Source organism: Diabrotica virgifera, chromosome 9 (assembly GCF_917563875.1).
Source record: "Diabrotica virgifera virgifera chromosome 9, PGI_DIABVI_V3a".
Classification (NCBI taxonomy): Eukaryota; Metazoa; Arthropoda; class Insecta; order Coleoptera; family Chrysomelidae; genus Diabrotica; species Diabrotica virgifera.
This window is the reverse complement of record NC_065451.1, coordinates 158358082-158377795: the sequence shown is the minus strand read 5'-3', so window position 1 is coordinate 158377795 and position 19714 is coordinate 158358082. Positions and strand designations below refer to the sequence as shown.

At 32.0% G+C, this 19714-nt stretch overlaps 1 protein-coding gene and 1 long non-coding RNA gene across 2 annotated transcripts; one reads left to right on the top strand and one right to left on the bottom strand.

The window, feature by feature from the left end:
- Positions 1-243: 243 nt before the first annotated feature.
- On the bottom strand, positions 244-15818 carry LOC126891752 (zinc finger protein 678-like). Its single transcript, XM_050661040.1, has 2 exons — positions 15378-15818; positions 244-1192 (listed from the first exon to the last, which is right to left on the bottom strand). Exon 2 carries the CDS (start codon positions 1164-1166, stop codon positions 375-377), a length of 792 nt encoding a protein of 263 aa, XP_050516997.1. The 5' UTR covers positions 1167-1192; positions 15378-15818; the 3' UTR covers positions 244-374.
- LOC126891770 (uncharacterized) lies at positions 15816-19714 on the top strand. Its single transcript, XR_007700556.1, has 2 exons — positions 15816-16171; positions 18689-19714. It is a non-coding gene; the product is annotated as an uncharacterized LOC126891770 (long non-coding RNA).

Here is a 19714-nt window from a genome sequence, read left to right as displayed (position 1 = left end):
GAAAAACTTATTGGGCCATTTTCCTGGTGACAACCTCCATGGCTTCTAAAAATTGCAAGCCAGATGGATGATGCAGTGAAGACAAGAGGGAATTCTAAAAAGTTGCAATTCACAACCCCGTCTACAGCTTGGTAAAGTTCCAACGGAAAATGGACATACATATCCAGTTGCACATATATATAGTTGCAAATATATATATATATATATATATATATATATATATATATATTTGTACTCTGTAAGAGTTAGGTATTAACATGTAAAAAGTTTTATGTTCATTTTTAATAAAGGTTCTGAGAAAAAAAATTCTTGAAAAAAATGCTTATTTTTGGTCTTCTAAAGTGTACTAGTACCTTAAAACAAATTTGACACTTTTACGATTTCTCTTCTGTGTGCACTCTCAAATGTTTTTTCAAAGTCCCTGCTTCACTAAATTGTTTAAAACAAATTTCACACTTGTTCGGTTTTTCTCCAGTGTGCACTCTATTGTGTCTTTTCAAATAACTGCTTTGAATAAATTGCTTAAAACAAATTTCACACTTGTGAGGTTTTTCTCCAGTGTGCACTCTTTTGTGTCTTTTCAAATCACTTGTTGTAGTAAACTGTTTAAAACAAATTTTACACTTATGAGGTTTTTCTCCAGTGTGCACTCTCAAATGATTTTTTAAAGTCCCTGCTTCACTAAATTGTTTAAAACAAATTTCACACTTGTACGGCTTTTCTCCAGTGTGCACTCTATTGTGGTTTTTCAAATCACTTGCTGTAGTAAATTGCTTTAAACAAATTTCACACTTATAAGGTTTTTCTCCAGTGTGCACTCTATTGTGTCTTTTCAAATCACTTGTTGTAGTAAACTGTTTAAAACAAATTTCACACTTATGAGGTTTTTCTCCAGTGTGCACTCTCAAATGATTTTTCAAATTCCCTGCTTCACTAAATTGCTTAAAACAAATTTCACACTTGTGCGGTTTTTTTCCAGTGTGAACTCTATTGTGTCTTTTCAAATTACTTATTGTAGTAAATTGCTTAAAACAAAGTTCACATTTATAACGTCGTTTTTCAGTCACAACTTTTGTATTCTTATTTAAAGTTTTTCCTGCAGTGTGTTGACTCGTATCATTTCCTTTGTAAGTTGAATCTTCAATGAGTTTCTTCATGATTTCCATTTTGTTTTCGTCGTGGAAATATAAACCTAAAATACAAACCAACTATAATGTAAGTTACAAGCAATATGCAGTAGAAATAAACAAACCAAGCCACGTTAAGGCCGCGTCTCACCATCAAATAATTTGATCAAACAGTTTGAGCAAACTCCGGAAGTACGTCAAAGTGACGTCACAATTGCAGTTTTTTGAAATTCTAAAAATCTTACTATCAGTCTAGTTTGATCAAATTTTTTGTATTGAGTTGTCTAACTTGTTTGTACTTTATTTAAAATTAAAATTTTTCATTATTATCCACAATGAACACACAGGATGTGACGTCACTAACTGTCACTTTCAGTTTGCTCAAACCAGTTTGATCAAATTATTTGATGGTGGGACGCGGCCTTTACACGCCACTAGGAGCACTCCCGAATCATAATTTACAATGTGTATATATGTTACGGACAATGATGTAAATTGGCCATTGACGTTAAAGAGCGGACATTGTCGTGACTGTCCATTTTCCCTGGTTATTAGCGACAATGCCCGGCCATTAACGACAATAGCATTAGTTATTGGCCAATGTTGTAGAAAAAATAACCTAAAACTAGAGTTTCCATCAATAACCGGTCAATAACGACAGTGGCCAAAAGCAAATGGCCAATGTTGATAAATGAATAGAATTAGGCATGATGTCCTATTATTTTTATTATATAAGATAGCTTTTGCAGGCTAATCATTTTTATTTTGACAAGATAGTGAACCATGGCATTTTGTAACACTTTTAATAAATTAACAACGAGCAATTTCAGCACGAGCACAGAAATGAAGCAAATAATAAACATAACCTATCTTTTAGTCTAAATTTCAACATTGACCGATTAAGAAAGGGCATTGTTGACATTGACCGGACAATGATGAAAATGTTATCAATAATTTAAAATTATTATGAATGTCCAGTATCTATGGACAATAAAGTTAATATCCGGCCACAGAATAAATAACAATACAGAAGCGAATCTGACTGTCATTTCCATTGATTTTGTTGGGACCGAAATATTTGACCTTGTGCACCAGTTACAGAATAGAACTTGATGTTCTAAGGAATAGACCATTCCAAATTAGGTAATATTTTTGGCAAGTACTTATTAATTAAATATGAAAGATAAAATTTAGCTATAAAATATAAATAAAATATAAAATAAAACATATAAATATAAAATTTAACTATAAACAACTGTCACGTCAGTCGCTAAAGTGATGTTGCACCCATGATACTATAAATAACAAGATAGGATCTTCCCGTAGCGCAAATACGTCCGAGTTCGCGCATCGCATGACGTAACTGGAGACCGGAATTTGAATTCTTGTTATTAGCTTATAGTCCAAGCTGTATCGTCGCCTCCGTTAGGTAACATATTCCGATTCGATTTTGTTGCACAAACTCACTTAAAACGAGTTCCGTATAACAAATACACAGAGTGCCGGGAGGTGCCGCGGTCGAAAATTGTTTGAACAATTTTTTTAAACAAATTCAAAAAATCAATTTTTTCACTTCGTATAATTTTTTTAGATTCTTTGGGCCATTATGAGCCAAAAAGGTATCTTGTAATTTTTTTCTAAAATTGGCTGTTGTTGAGTTATACTCGATTCAAAAATTTGAAAAACGTGAAAATGGCCATTTTCAAGGCTTAAGAGGCTACAGTAGCGATCAACAGGTAGCAACAAACGCGTTCCAAGATTGCGGCTCTAATTTTGAATATTTTGTCGAGATATTTGGCACACATATTCGTAATATAAGAAAGAATGGCGGTACAGAGCCCAATTTCAGAAATATATTAGTATGTGGAAATTACTCTATAACTAAATAAAATATTAAAAAAAGGAGCCTGCCATTAGGAAAGACAAAAAAATACACTTTCTTCAAATAAACTTTTTTATCCCGTGCCTAGACTTTGTGTAATCTTGGAACTACTAAATTTTTTTATTTCTAACAAGAAATCGAACATATTATAACTAAATAACTAATTAGGCAACATAGAGAAATTATCACTGTCATTTTGACAAACTTACGTCAGATTTTCTCTAATCTGTTCTTTCATCTTTATCGATATCGGTTCAGTGCAGTAGTGTGTTAATTTAAGAATTCGGTATTGTTTCATAGGAAATATGTTTATTGATAGTTAATTTATTATACAGGGTGTTTCATTAATAATTGTCCATGTAGTATCTTGAGAAACCTTAGCTCAAAATACGAAGATTTAACCTAAAACACATAAATAAAATGTGGTTCCTTACTGAGTTACAGGGTGTTTCATCTAAAAATTTAAAAACTATTTTTGGTCAGCATTTTAAAACTATTCGACATATCCTTTTCATACTTGGCAGAAAGTGCGACTACTACACACCCTACTAAATTATGATCCACAAAGGTTTCTAGCTACTACCAGAGGCGTACGACAGGGGATAGTGAATGGTTGACCCTTCTCAAATTCTACGCCACTGGAGGAATTACTATTTTAGTGCCATTTCTAGATTCACCAATACTTTCTACGTAAATAATATACTCCTCATTTTTAACGATTAAGTCATTAGTTTTCGAGATATTTGAAGTTAAATAGGAAACGGCACAGTTATTTTGATTAATTTATGATATGATTCATATGATTAAAATTTAAAAATTATTTGTAGCCAGTACTTTAAAACTATTTGGCCTATCCTTTTCATACTTGGCAGAAAGTTTAGGTACTGTACACCCTACTAAATTAAGATAAATAAACGTTTCCAGCTACTACCAGAGGCGTACGACAGGGAATAGTGGCTGGTTGACCCTTCCCAAATTCTACGCCACTGCCGAAATTGCTATTTTAGTTTAATTTTTTGATTTTCCTATACATTTTACGTAAATAATATACTCTTCATTCGTAACGATAAAATGATTAGTTTTCGAGATATTTGAAATTAAAAATGAAGGGATACACTACATTAATCAAAATAACCGTGTCGTTTCATTTTTATCTTCAAAGATCTTGAAAACTAATGCCTTTATAGTTACGAATGAAGAGGATATTATTTTCATAGAAAATATCGGAGAATCCAAAAATAAACTAAAATAGCAATTCCGCCAGTGGCGTAGAATTTGGAGAGGGTCAACCATTCACTTTCCGCCGTCGTACGCCTCTGGAAACATCCAGATACGTTTTTTAACATAATTTAGTAGTTTGTACAGTGCCTATACTTCCTGCCAAGTATGAAAAGGATACGTCGAATAGTATTAAAATGCTGAGCAAAAATAGTTTTTAAATTTTTAGATAAAACACCCTGTAACTCAGTAAGGAACTACATTTTATTTAAGTGTTTTAGGTTGAATCTTCGTATTTTGTGCTAAGGTTTCTCCTGTTACTATATGGACAATTATTAATGAAACACCCTGTATATTTGTTGTTGGTTGAAAGAATAGATTGTTGTTAATTGTGAGTTTTAGTTATATGTAGGTAGGTAAATATATTTTACGTAAAAATATTTCGAATTCTAATGCGAGTATATATAAAGTTTTAGGAGGATTTTTTATTCTAAAAATATTATCAATAGTTTAAAAAAATGGAAAAAGTAAATCAAACGAAAATAAAGTAAAACCTTCCAAGAAAAAGTCCATTAAAAACCGTGCCAAAATTTTGCGAAAATCGAAATTTGTTTCGCTTCACAACAAAAAATTATTATTTCTTATTGTTTTATTATTAGATATTTCTTGCAAATACCTTTTTAAATACCTATCTTAACATAAAATTTTCACCCATTTTTATAAATATCTATTTATTAATAATAAAATCGTTTTCTATTAATTCCATTTAGCGCGACTATGATATTGTCAAAATATTAATCTAAGATAATGTCAAAGATTACCACTGTTGCCAAAGTTTATGATACTATCTCCCGAAGTTATATTTTGTTGGTACCTGTTGATCGCTACTGTTTACTCTTAAAAACTCTGTTAAAAATTATAAGTATGAAAGTCAAAAAGTGACTGAATCAAAAATGAATAACCATTTTCAATTTCGTTGCAAAACGAAAACACAGCCGAAGCATATTCTAGTCCAATCAGAGAGTGCTGCAAGCACCCCTACCGGTTTCGAAACTAATTAGTCTCTCATCAGGAGGCACATATGCTGCTCTCCCTGATCCAACCAAAACAAACCCCAGCGTGCAGTCCCGGATTGCAACGAACGAAATGGCATAGATGCCCTAGCGGCAGCTGCTAGCAAAAAGACTAAGTTTTCACTCTAATGGCATATAAAACAACATAATGCTATTCTACACCCTACCAGAATGAAAACAATGGGAACCTTCTCTGGTTACACCTCCGAGGCTTCTACAATTTGCAAGCCATACGGATGCTGAGACTAAGAAAGATGAGGGACTTCTACAATTTACAATTCACGTCCCATCTGCTCAGCGCGGTAAAGTTCCAACGAGAATGGTTCCCTTCGTACTCCACACAGAGTAAATGTAAATCAAAAATGAATAACCATTTTCAATTTCGTTGCAAAACGAAAACATATAAAAAATAAAAAAAAAATATGAATCGCCCAGGATTTGAACCCGCGCCATTCCAATCACGGAGCTAACGCCCCACCAACTACACCAGCGAGGTCCTTCTAATTGACATGTAAGTTTCGGATATAATTACACAACACGGCGACAAGTAGTGTAAAATTGTTATGTAGCGTAAAATAATTATTTTACTACAGAGAAACACAAATCCAAAAACACAAGAATTATAATAAATAATACATTTACTAAAAACACTAATATATTCTTTTAATGACTTATTTGCACGGATACAGATATATAAATACCTATCTTGAAAGATTAGCAAGGAACTACATACTGTCTGTGTGCGCAGGCGCGCAGATTTATGTACAATTTTACCCTCAATCGAATCGCGCCTAAAGAAGAATATCTTCAAAAACGTTGATTGATAAATATACAGATATATTTATCAATGGTATATTTATCACTCAACGTTATAAATATTATCGTATAGGATAAGGATTTTGGTTTTTTTTTGTTATTTGAAGGTAATATTGAGTTTCCTTTTAAAATGAGTTCACAATCCCACTTAATTTTACAGGAATTTTTAATTCACCGCCATATAGCATATAGTTACGCTCCCTATCACTGGCTGATGCGACAATCGTCGTTTCACTCGTTAACACGGAACGTGCATTGCTAGGTGCGAGTGTGCTGTGGCCATTGTAGGCAATGACGCAATGACTAATTCAACAGGCCATTGTTGATATTGACCGGTTGTTAACGTTATTGCCCGTAACATATACATTGTAAATCATGATTTGGGATTTACAATGTATATACTTACATTGTAAATTATGATTTGGGAGCGCTCCGAGTAGCATTTAACGTATCTGGGTTTGTTTATTTTACTGCATCTTGATTGTAAATTTAGTACCTTATATATAAAAATCAATTGCTGTTCGTTAGTCTCGCTAAAACTCGAGAACAGCTGGACCGATTTGGCTAATTTTGATGTTGAATTATTTGTGGAAGTTCAGCAAAGGTTTATACGGTTTTATATAATTATTTTAGTAGCCACCAAAATTTGTACATCTATATTAGGCTATTGATTATGTTCAAAATAAGAATCCTAAAAGGAACTACAACGTTAACGGGATTTTATTGTCTCATATGGTCAATGGATCTCTAAATTTGAAAAAACCGTGGAGTGCTACCATTTAAATGGGTGCGTTTTTAAGAAAGGGGTAAATTAGTCCCTAGGCACAGGGTGAATAAGAGTAAGAACATAACAAGTAAGTCGAGGTGGATGTGTAGGTCGCGGTAGATGCCACTAGTTAAGTCGCGGTAGATGCCACTAGTTAAGTCGCGGTCGATGTCGACAGCACATAGCAAGGAGGTCACCTGCGCTGTCAGTCGAGCTAGAACCACTATCAAGTGAAGTAGTTTAATGAAATTTGAATGATGAAATGATGAAAATATACGATGTTGTGTCAGTCAAGTGATGATAGTGACGAAATGTCAGCTGTAAATAATCAGATCCTCCTTCATATTTCAAAAATTTCATCATCATCATCATGGTGCTACAGCCCTTAAAGGGCCTCGACCTTCTCAAGCGTTCTACGCCATTCTGTTCTGTCCCTTGCCTGCACTTTCCAGTTGCCGACTCCGATCTTCTCGGCATCTTGTGTTACCCCGTCCATCCACCTCAACTTTGGTCTACCCCGTCTTCTCATTCCCAAGGGTTGAGCTGTTAGAATAATTTTTATCATGTTCGATTCAGGGGCTCGGGCTACATGTCCTGCCCACTGCAGGCGATTTCGCTTAATTATAGTGATAATATCTTTTCCACCAAACGTTTGCTTGTAGATATTCTGCAGTTCAAAGTTATATCTACGCCTCCATATTCCGTTCTCACAAACCGCTCCGAATATCTTGCGTAGTAGATTTCTTTCAAAAATTGATAGAGCGGATTCATCTGTTTTAGTTAGCGTCCATGCCTCTGAACCATATGTGAGAACGGGGACTATCAATGTTCTATACAGCCTTATACGAGCTTTTTGAGATAGACGTTTGTTAGATAAGTACTTTGATAGACCATGATAACACCTGTTTGCAATTATTATTTGCCTTTTTATTTCCTCAGATGTGTCATTATTGGGGTTAACCGATGTCCCTAGATATATGAACTCTTTGACCGCTTCGAAGTTTTGGTCATTGATGATTAGATATGCATCAACATTTCCAGCTCTTGTGTTTGTGTTGGTCGCCATGAATTTTGTTTTATTTTGATTTATATGTAACCCCATTAGTTCTGCTGTCCCCCCAATATCAACTCAGATAGCGCAGTTAATGACAACTTATCTTCGAACGGATCAATCACAGAAAAGCATCCTTGTAGGCCGCGCAGTAGACATCCATATAAAACAAACTCATTTTATTTTAAAAAGCATCGATGTAAACCTCCTCGATGGCATCGCGCTAAACCTCCATCGCGACTTACCTGCTCTGTTCGCTTCCATTCATTACAATGTGTTTGTTTTACATGGATGTAGACATCGACCGCGACCGACAGCTACAGCTCCACCGCGACTTACTTGTTCTGTGCTTACCCTTAGGGTGAGTTCTATGCACTTTTGGTACAAACACGTCTACAGGAAAATTGTTTCAGGTTAGATTTACTATAGAAATATCATATTTTAAAGTCAAACATTTTTTGAAGTTATACTTCTTTACGATCGAGAGTGAGACAGACAGTATGTAGTTCGTTGCTAACCTTTCAAATTACAGTCCGTCTAATTTACTTACCGTTGCACGTCATTATCTACGCCAGAGACTAAGTTGACATAGTTGCCAAAGTATAAAAAAATTCTGAATCCATTTTAAATCAAATAGATGACATAATTATTGTAAACGTGGATTATACAACAAAACAAATTAATATTCAATGTAAATAGGTAAAAACTTAAGAAATAGAGAACAAGAATTAAGTTATAATCTTTCAAGATTTGCAGTGCGAGCGTTTTTGCACTGCATTGTTAATAATTAAAAAACGGCTCCGAACTCTTGGCATGAAGCCGGTAGGTTTCTTTGTATATGTCTACAATAACAACTAAAAAAGTTGTCAGATACCTCGATCATTCCAAGTCGTGGTAAAATTAGGTGAAATTTATATTTTTACAGCAGAGGATCTTTTTATAGTAAAGTAAATAATAAAACAGTAAATATAATAAAGCAGATACTTATAGTAAAGAATATAAACAAATATGAAGTGTCATCATCGCAACTGTCAAATAAATGTTACCAATTTATTCTAAAATGTCACTGTTCTATTACAGTTACAGTGTGTTCCGAACAAATGTGCTTCATAAAAACGCTTTATAATCCATTTATACAAATTAAATGAAACATATTATTGTGTATTTCTTTAAGTTAACATTAATAGAACTCTTCAAATATTATTTCTACGCGTATATAATAAAATGTGTCTAGTGGCTGTAATTCCAGTGTACTCGGCAAAGTGATTCTAAAAAAGAACACACCTACCGCCTAAATATTTCGTGTTGGTATCATGTGACGTCACAGGCTATGACGCGGATGACGTGCAACAGTTAGTGAATTAGACGAAGTATGCTTCTTTTCATGAGCATTTTTCAGTGCGTCACAAATGATAGAAAAAAGGTAAGTCCGTGATAATACACATTATTTATGACATTATTCCAACATGACATTTTAGTTAAATCTGACAGTTGTCACATTTTATTTGCAATTTGACATAAAAACAAATCAATTGTGTTTATTGCATTTATAAAATGGTATTTTCTTTGATTTGTAGTCTTATAAATTGTACAGATTATATTCGTAGATATATTATATAATTAGTAAATAATTTTTTTTCGATTATAGCGCCATCTATTGACAACTAGAATAAATGTTATAAATGTCATCGACGAAATGTAATCACCGACGTGCGTTTTTTTCTGTCACATACAATTTAATATGAGCCTCCACTTCAAAGTTGGACTTATGCCGTTGGTTGCTTTTACTTTTTTTTATTATTTATTTATTTATTAACGGTTTCACCATTGTTCAAAAAAAGTAATAAATAAATTATAAAATAGTTGACATAGTTAAATTATAATATATACAATAGAAAACAATATAAAACATATTAAAAATATGATGTAACACCATAAACAAACTAAACATGATCAACACAATTTAACAATTGCCTAAAAGAATAAATTGAATTAAAAAATGGATCAACAGTATGTGTTAAAGTGCCTAAGAGCTCTAGTCATCGGATCATTTCTACCATAATTAGTATTATCGAAGCGAAGATCGGTGGAATATGTGCATTTTATCAATGAAATTCGATATTTTAAAAGATATTCCAGAAGCCGCTACAGATAAAATGTTTTAACGACCTATTTATCACTCAGAATTACTCAACGGATATTAGTACAGTTAAAATAATTAAGACGATAACCGGACAACATTGATTTAATGAGTAAAATTTAGTTTTTTTTTACTTTAATGACAAAAAAGCAAGCCCATTAGCAGAACCCAATTAAAAATTATTTTGCACATCATATTTGAAACATTATTTGGTTGAAAAATCTCATTTTTGTTGGCAAAAAAATATATTAATTTGTTTGGACTAAATTACAGTTGTGCCTATCTTAAAAAGGATATGTTACTATCAACATTCGCACAGTGTTGCCAAACTGAATTTTGTTATTTTGGGTGTAAATTTTTTCCACGGATCTCCGAGGGTACAATACAGTGATACTCAATATAGAATAAAGAAGGATTTCGTAAGTTGTAACTGGTTGTATTAATTTGGATTTCCGATAGTAATTCAGGACAGATAATAAAGCCGTTAATTAGTTTATAGATAAAAACATTTCTAGTTTTATTCGTCTATTTACAAGAAGTGACAAATTCAAATGCTGAAGAACATCATTGTTGTTAAAATTATTGAGAATCTGCAATTTAAATCTAGTGTATCGAGCAAAACGTACTTGAATATTCTCAATTAAGACTTTGTCAACCTCATAATAATATTGATATAACCTATTGAACAATATAAAACTCGAAGAACGGATACAGAAAAAACTTTTGTATTCCTTTTTACAAAACCTAAAGATCTGTTAGCATTAGATGATAGAACACGCAGGTGAGATTTAAAATTTAATTGTTTATCAAAAATTACTCCTAGATCTCTCATCTCATCAACTCTAGACAACACATTTATACAAATATTATATTCATACAGATCTGTAGTGTTAGTTTTCGAGAAACTAATAATATGACATTTGTCGATATTTAATAATAAATTGTTGGAAATAGACCATTCATGTACTTTATCCAAGTCATTTTGTAGAATTTTACTATCCAATAAGTTCTCTACAATGTGAAATCATTTTAAGTCATCAGCAAAGAGTAGAAAGTTAACATTTTCAATTACAGACGATAGATCATTGATAAAGAGGTTAAAAATAATAATGGTCCACAATGTGAGCCTTGTGGTACTCCTGAATGAACCTAAATTTCATTAGATATATAACTGCCAATTTTAACACGTTGTTGACAACCATAAAGAAAGCTACTGAACCAGGTCACAATGCCATTCCCTAAACCAAGATTCTTCAACTTATATATGAGTAGGTCATGATTGATTCTATTGAAGGCTTTAGAGAAGTCTGTGTAAATACAATTAACTTGTAATCCCTTTTCAATAGCCTCTAATATAAAGCTGTGATAACAAAGTAAATTTGTAACAGTAGATTTACTTGATTGAAAACCATGCTGTTGTGGTATAATTACATTTTTACATGCCCAATTTAAGTGACGAGTCACTAATTTATCCAACAATTTAGGTAATGTTGATTGTATGCATATACCCCTGTAGTTTTTAATATTTTCCCTATCACCTGATTTAAAAATTGGTGTAATAAAACTATCCTTCCAAAAATCAGGAAATTTTTCTGTTTCCAAAGACAAGTTAAAGAAATATAAAATGGGATAGGCTAAAGTAAATTTGCAACATTTAATTAAAAGAGCAGGGACACCATCTGGGCCAAATGAAGACTTGTTTTTTAATTGGTTAATACCTTCGAACACTTCAATAATACTTAGAGTTACCCTGTTCAAGTCAATTACATCAATAGAGGTACTAGTTGGCAATGTTATTTTTTTATCTGAATATACTGTGCTAAAGTTTTCAGCAAAAAGGTTAACAACAGTTTGAATCCATCAGAACTACGTTCATCATTTAAAAACATTGTATTGGGATAACCATTAGATTTACGTACATTATTGACATATTTCCAAAAACAACTAGGATAGTTCTGAATATTTGTTTCAGTTTTAATCAAATAGTTTCTATAACAAATCTCACTCAGAGCTTTACATTGTAAGCGTAGTTCACAAAATTTATGATAGTCAAAAGGATTAAGTGTTTGTTTGTATTGTTTGTGCTGCATTTTTTTCTTAAAAACCAAATTTTTTAATTCTCTTGTAAACTATACTGGAAAAGTTGATGTTTTATAAAGTTTCAGTGGTACAAATAAATGAATAGCCTCATAGATAATGCTGTAGAAGAATTGAATAGCCAAATTAGTATCCTTGATATTATACATATATGACCAATTAATAAGAGCAAGATAATTATTTATACCTATAAAATCAATATTCCTAAAATTATAGTAGAAAGTCTCAATTGATAGTGATGAATTAGAGCTATCAGGAACTGCTACATAATAAGGTACATGATGAAAACTACTGTTAAATAGTATATCCGTTGCTTCAGTAATCTCACTACTCAAATTATGTGTATAAAGTAAGTCTAGAAAAACCCCACGTTTATTAGGAATATGATTCCGTTGATTAAGACCACATGCACCAAAAGAGTCAGATAAAAATTTGCCATTGGATAAATCTGGACAAATCAGTTCAAGAATGTCATCTTTCAGCATCCAAGTGGCGTCCGGTATGTTAAAGTCACCAAAAATAGTTACTTCTGAGCCTAAGTGAGATTCACATACCTCTAGCACACTATCCACATGTTCTTCATATAGTCCTCTAGCTGACTTAGCGGGAATGTAAATTGTACCAAAAATGTGCTGAAGGTCACCATATTTGATACAAACAAATAGTTCTTCCAAATGAGCAGATACAGTAGGTATACTATAGGAATTCAAATATTTACGAACTGCAATTAGGACTCCTCCACCAGTAGACTTATTGTTGACCTGTAGATCGTGATCCTTCCTATAAATATTAAACTCAGGAAGGTCAATTTCATTAGATGAGATTTCATCATTTAACCATGTTTCAATAAGACATATAACATCATATGAACTAACACTAACAGCGAGTTTAAAGTCAGTCAGTTAAACTTACTTACAGTTACTTTGGGGGTGAAAGTTACCCATTCTGAGGTGTAAAAAAACGCGCATTAAAAATAAGTCCGGAAATGGATAAATTGACTAATTATATGCAACTTTTGTTCTAGAGTTTCTTTATCTAAGTCATTACTTTTATATATTTATATTTGTAGCAAAAACTTAGCTTATAAAAAACAAAAAAAAAATGGTGTATTCATGAAGTATATCGACACAGTAAAAGCAAAGTTTTAACTCATGAAAAATTGTTGTTATTCATCCAATCCCAAATCGAATATTTCAAAGTGAAATAACCAAGAAATTAAGCTCTTTTCGGGGAAAACTCATTAAAACTTTTCTTAAATGTTTAAAAAAAAGCTTTATTTTTATTTTTGAAAATAAAGGTAACCTCCTTTTTTTGTTAAAAAAAACCCCAAAAAATTTCCCCCTATTGAGCACCCCTGTTTTTGGTAAAAAAATCGTGAAAATCTCCATCTATTTAGCAGCCAAATAAAATTAACTGTTAAGTAGTGCTTTACCATTTACTTTATATTAGGTATATACTGTTTATTATGCTTTGTAAGTTTGACCGGTTCAAAGTGCTTAATTAAGTTCTTAAGTTCAAAAGTTTTGAAAAAATTTGGTTTTATAGTAATTTTTTTATTTGGGAAAAATGCCCTTTTTTCAAAATAACTTAAAAAGTATTAGTGATACAAAAAATCTCAAAGAGTAAAGAAATGTAGGCTTAAATTTTATAAATATTTTGGTTTAATTTTGTTTTCCTGTAAGACAAAATTAGTTAATATATGGCTGTTCAAAATTTGCCTACACTCGTAATTATTAGTGACTCGTTCAAGCCCTTTCAACTAGAACCTTTTCAAAAATAAGCACTTTGAACCGGAAAAACTTACAAGTCATAAAAAAAGTTAATAATTTGTAAAGCGGTAATGATTAGTTTTTTATATAGATATATATGTATGGTATTGTTCAATTTTGTTCTTATTATATTTTGTATGTTCTTAGTATGTAGTGAACTTTTTAAATGTAACTTTTGTTATTGTTTTTACACTATAGGTAATTTATGTTTTGAAACCTAACTGATATTGTAATGTAATTTAACTGTTAATGGGGTTTCATTTTGGGTGCTAAATAGGGGGAGATTTTCAAGATTTTTCATAAAAAATTGGGATTACTTTATTTTGAGCGCTTAGTTTTGATGCTAGAAACTTTTATAAAAACAATAAAAACAAAGCTTTTCTTAAACACTTTAAAACGTTTTAATGAGTTTATTCCGAAAAGTGATTATTTTTTTTATTATTTCACGTTGAAATATTCAATTTGGAATTTGACGAATAAGCATAATTTTATATGAACTACAAATTTGTTTTTTTTGTCTTTTTTTGCTACATTTTTGTTAAGAATATCTTTTCGATCAAATACAGTAGAACCCCGTAAATCCGAACCCCGCGAATCCGAACTTTCGGCAAATCCGAACCAACGGGATGTGAAAAAAATTTAAAAATTCAAGACAAAAACTTAAAAACATGTCTATTATAAAGACTAAAGCCAGAAAATTGGACAATGTAGGATTACTAGGACTTTGACATTTAAAATTTCTTAAAAATAAATATTATACTTTAATATATACGTTTATAAAGTGTTTACATATAAAGGTTAAACACAAACTTACTTTGGTTCTCTCGTAGTCAACTTGAGTCCAAAAATATTGTCCACACTTTTGCGAGAACGTTTGGCTACTCAAAATCACAATTAAAGCTTTGAACTACTAGTTAAGGCTAACTTTCGGATAATCCGAACAGGCTGTCCCCCCAATTAGTTCGGATTTGCAGGGTTCTACTGTACTTACTTTCTGAGTTATTCGCGAAAAACTGCCTGAAAACGTGGTTTTTTTTGTTGAACAATAAAAATTTTCGCTTATAAAAAACTCGAAAAGTATTGACTTGGCCACTTCTGTGGTGACACTGAAAATTACACGGTATCGCCGTATTTTACGTTCATTTACTGGGCTATAACACATATAGGTTTTTGTTACACATGTCGCATTTAGTAATTTTTTAAAGGGGGTCCCATTTCCAATTCCGCGGGGGAGCCCCGACGGAGTTTGTTACGCCACTGTGCCTCACTCTCTTCTATGGGCAACATACAATACACACACAATATATCCGATTCATGCGGTTGCCGAAAAAGGCTACGCGTATTTAGTCGGTTCCCCTTGTAGGGGCCCGAAATTATTTTACCTATATATCCGGTTCCCGCAGTGAAAAGGTTAACTACTAAATATTTTGTTACTAACCTTCAATTTTTTGAGTTTCTTCAAATGGCTTAAGTTCATTTTTATGTTGTTCTAGTTCAGTTTTTATGGAACATTTCTTCAAGTCTTCAGAATCATTTGTAATATCATGTATAGTTTGTCTATTGGGTAATTATTTAGTGTTGACTCACCGCTCCCACATGTCTGACAACTGTATATATGGTATCTGCCTTACCTTCTTATCATTTTAAAATTAACAATTAACTGCGCTCGGCTTTAATTTTTGTATTTATCTCATTTAAAAATGTGTAATTTTCACATCAATTTCAAATTATGGCCGCCATTACAGTATGCGCAGATCGCTTACGTATGGATTGATGACAGTTTATTTCTGCAATGTTTATGTCTGCAATTGATATAATATGCAGTTTATGTCTGCAATTAATATAATATTCACAAACCATAGAGGTATATATTAACATAGAGTGAGCCCTCACTCCGCCACCACTGACGACAAGATCTCTTCGACTGGTTTGCGGTATCTCTTTCTAGCACAATGTATCGAGAAACATAACATGAAACTAAGTGGGGGTACGGGACGGCAAGTGAAATAAGGAGAATTACTTTATTCTTCTTTTTTCTTTAATTATTATGACAAGTGACAAGACAACATAACCCAAATAATTTAATCCGGCCCTATTTCTATTTTTGAACAAATTGTTGGAAATATCTTAGTTTATTTTTAGTTCTAGCTTATTTATGGCTAGATTGAAAATCTGAATTTTCTAATATTGGTTCATGATTATCATCAGGGACTTGATTCGGTTCTTAAACAGGTAAATTTTCTGTCTAATCTGATATTGATTTGGTAGTGGAATTCTTTAGTGTATTATTTGGACTTTCATTTTCATCTTAATCACTATTGTGATTCAATAATTTTAGGTCACTTTTAGGAGCTGAGTACTTCGTTGCAACTGTACTTTTCTTTCTGTTTGGATACTGCATTAAGGCATAATCTACATTGGCTTCTAAAAGATAATCCTTTTCAACTAAAGGATCAAACTTACTCATTCATACAAATTTTCTTAGTAATACTTTGTCTGAATCTTTCATGAAGAAATAGAATTTCTGCTAGTTGATCTTCATTGATAAGTAAACACATATTCATGATGTGTACAATTGGTTGCTGTAGACAGTAAACTTCATATAGAGTGCAGAGCATCTGGTATATAGAACATTTTTCCATTTAGTGATGTCTAAATTTCTGGTTTTCAATGCTAGATTCACTGCTTTCCATATAACTCCATTGTATCTTTTAACTTAACCATTTCCTTCAATATGGTGTTGTTCTACTTGAAGATATTCCTTTAGAGTGTAGGTAATTAATAAATTCTTGGTAAGTCAAGCTAGTCCCCCTGTCTGACTGGACGTATCTTAGCATGGAAATCTTGAAAATTCATCAATTTTTTTTTGTTCAGAATCTGTGAGGATACGTGAGAAAAAAGTAACGGGTCTTCCAGATTGACTCAGCATGATAGCAATAGCAAATTCATTCATGTATCTGTTTCAACAATGAGAATTTATTTTTCATTAATTACTGTCCATAGAAGTGCAATATTGTATATCCCAAAATATTTATAGCTTTTGATTGTAGTGACATTTATTTTGATTTAAAGTTAACCCATATTTTTTAACGGCATTTAAAAACTTCAAATCATAGCTATCTTGATCCTCACCACTCACTAACTGTTACGTCATCTAAATAAGCGTAAACCCCTTGTAGATTTTCTTTTTTATTGATAGAATCAATGGCTCTCTAAAAATATGATACTCCATTGGTCACCCCAAGAGGAATACGACAAAATTGGTAAAGGCATCCACTTTCCTCAAAAGCTGTACATGGTTTGTCAGATTCATGAATTGGCTATTCTCATTTAAAAAAATATTTGATTACGTCATCACGCCCAGATGGATGACGTCACTAGTATGTTGTATACAGTAGAACCCCGAAAATTCGAACTAATTGGGGGGACAGCCTGTTCGGATTCTGAAAAGTTTGGATTATTCGAAAGTCAGCCTAACCAGTAATTCAAAGCTCTCCTGCAAAACGTGTAACCTGGCTATGAGAAAACCGAAGTAAATTTATGTTTAACCTTTATAAGCACTACATATAAAGTACCTACGTATTTATTTTTAAGAAATTTTAAATGTCAAAGTCCTACGAATCCAATATTGTTCAATTTTCTGGTTATACTTTGTATAATAAACATGTATTTAAGTTTTTGTCTTGAATTTTAAAAAAAAAATTCACTTTCCGTTAGTTTGGATTTGCAGGGTTCTACTGTATGTCAAAAATATATATGAGGGGGGCAAAATATATTGAATAACCCTGTACATCAAGAAATTTACTACCAACGTCTCTGTTACTGAATATATCACTAAGTACAGGGCAACCTATTTAAAACTTAAAAAATCAGCTAAAAAATTAAACTATCAAAATCATCTGAGAAGCTTTAAAAGTGTTGCAAAAGAAATTTGGTCCATAATAAACAATCTTCTTCGAAATCAAACTCACAAAGCTCAAACATTTTCCCTTCCAGACCATGAATACTTTATTAATGTGAGTAAAATTATAACATCAACTATTTTGTCACAAGAGATCAATTTTGTTAAGATCCGATTTCCTATCTCCCTAATTCAAGAAAGGTCTCAAATTCATTATTTATAAGACTAGTTGATTAATCTGAACTGATCCAAACAATCAATAGTATCAAAAGCAAATCTTCCTGTAGTACTGATGGACTATCCATAAAAATTGTCTCAAATCTCCCAGAAAATGTGTTGGGAGTCCGCATCCCACTAATGACTCTATTAAGGGGCTATCCTAGTGTAAAAGAACGAAATTCACATACTTTTTTTGGGAATATCTAAAATAAAAAGTACTGTACCAATTGTTTTGAAAATTTGCATGACTATTTATTATAAAAAGAAGTACAAGTAAAACAATTTTCATAAAAAAAAATAATGAAAATTTAACGATTTATGCCCTATCTACTGGCACAGTGAAAATAAAAAACATGGCTCCACTGCTGCAGCGATTGGGACTAATAGAGATCCTGAATTATAAAATTGCAAATACATATTGATTATTGAAATATTAGTTATTTCCTATACCATCAATTAGGATTTTTGGAAAAATGACGAAGTGTTGAAATTTTTTTAAATTAGCTAGAACATTTTCAGTTTCAAAAACCGCCAAATTGACATTTTTTATCCGATTAAAAAAATCCCTATTTGATGGTATAGAAAATAACCTATATTTCAATAATAACTTTTGATATTTTACGTTTCAGGATCTCTTTTAGTCCCAATCACTGCAGCAGTGGAGCTATGTTTTTATTTTCACGGTGCTAGTAGATGGAGAATAAATCATTTAATTTTCAATATTTTTTTATGAAAATTGTTTCACATGTACTTTTTATAACAAATGTTCAGTAGTAATAACCAGAGGACATTGATAATTGTTCGAAAAATTTTTATAACAGATTTCGAAAGCTTGTTCCTTGGAAACAGACCGACGCCGTAGGCGGAGGTCTGTTGCCTGTAAGCAACAAGCTTGAGAAAGTTGTTAAAAAATTTTTGAGCATTTATCAATGTTCGAGGGTTATTCGGATAGAAAATTTTTTGCTGATATAAAATTAATAATAATTTCATTAATATTCTCATCAGTATTACAACCAAATCGTGACATTTTGAAATATTGAATATTTGAAATGTCAAAATTGAAATGAAACGAAATGTAGGTATCCATAGCTACATGATTGAGTGAAAACAGCCCATGGGATCTGTTTTCAGTATAATGTTGGTTTTATTGGTTGTATTCAATCAGATGACCACAAATTAATTGATTTCATTGGATTTCTAATTGAGCAAAAAATTTTCAAAATAATTGGTACAGTACTTTTTATTTTAGAAATTTCCAAAAAAGTATATGAATTTCATACTTTTACACTAGGATAGCCCCTTAAGAAAGGTAAATTTCTAGAGCTGCCTAAAGACAGCCATCATTATTCCTCTTCATAAGGGTGGTGAAAAATCTAATGCCTGCAATTATAGACCTATTGCATTACTACTGGTACTCTCAAATAGGACTCATATTACACAAGTATAAAAACTTGTTGCTGGTATGAGCACATTGTGTAAATGTTAGGATTTAAAGAGGATATAGAAACCTTCAATACAATTATGAGCGTTAGTCTCTTTATATCCTAACATTTTTTTTGTTATTGTTTTAGTTTATTATTGTTTTTTATGACTCTGTAAGTTTTGTGTATAAATTGTACAATTTTCCATGACAATAAAGCATTTTTCTATTCTAA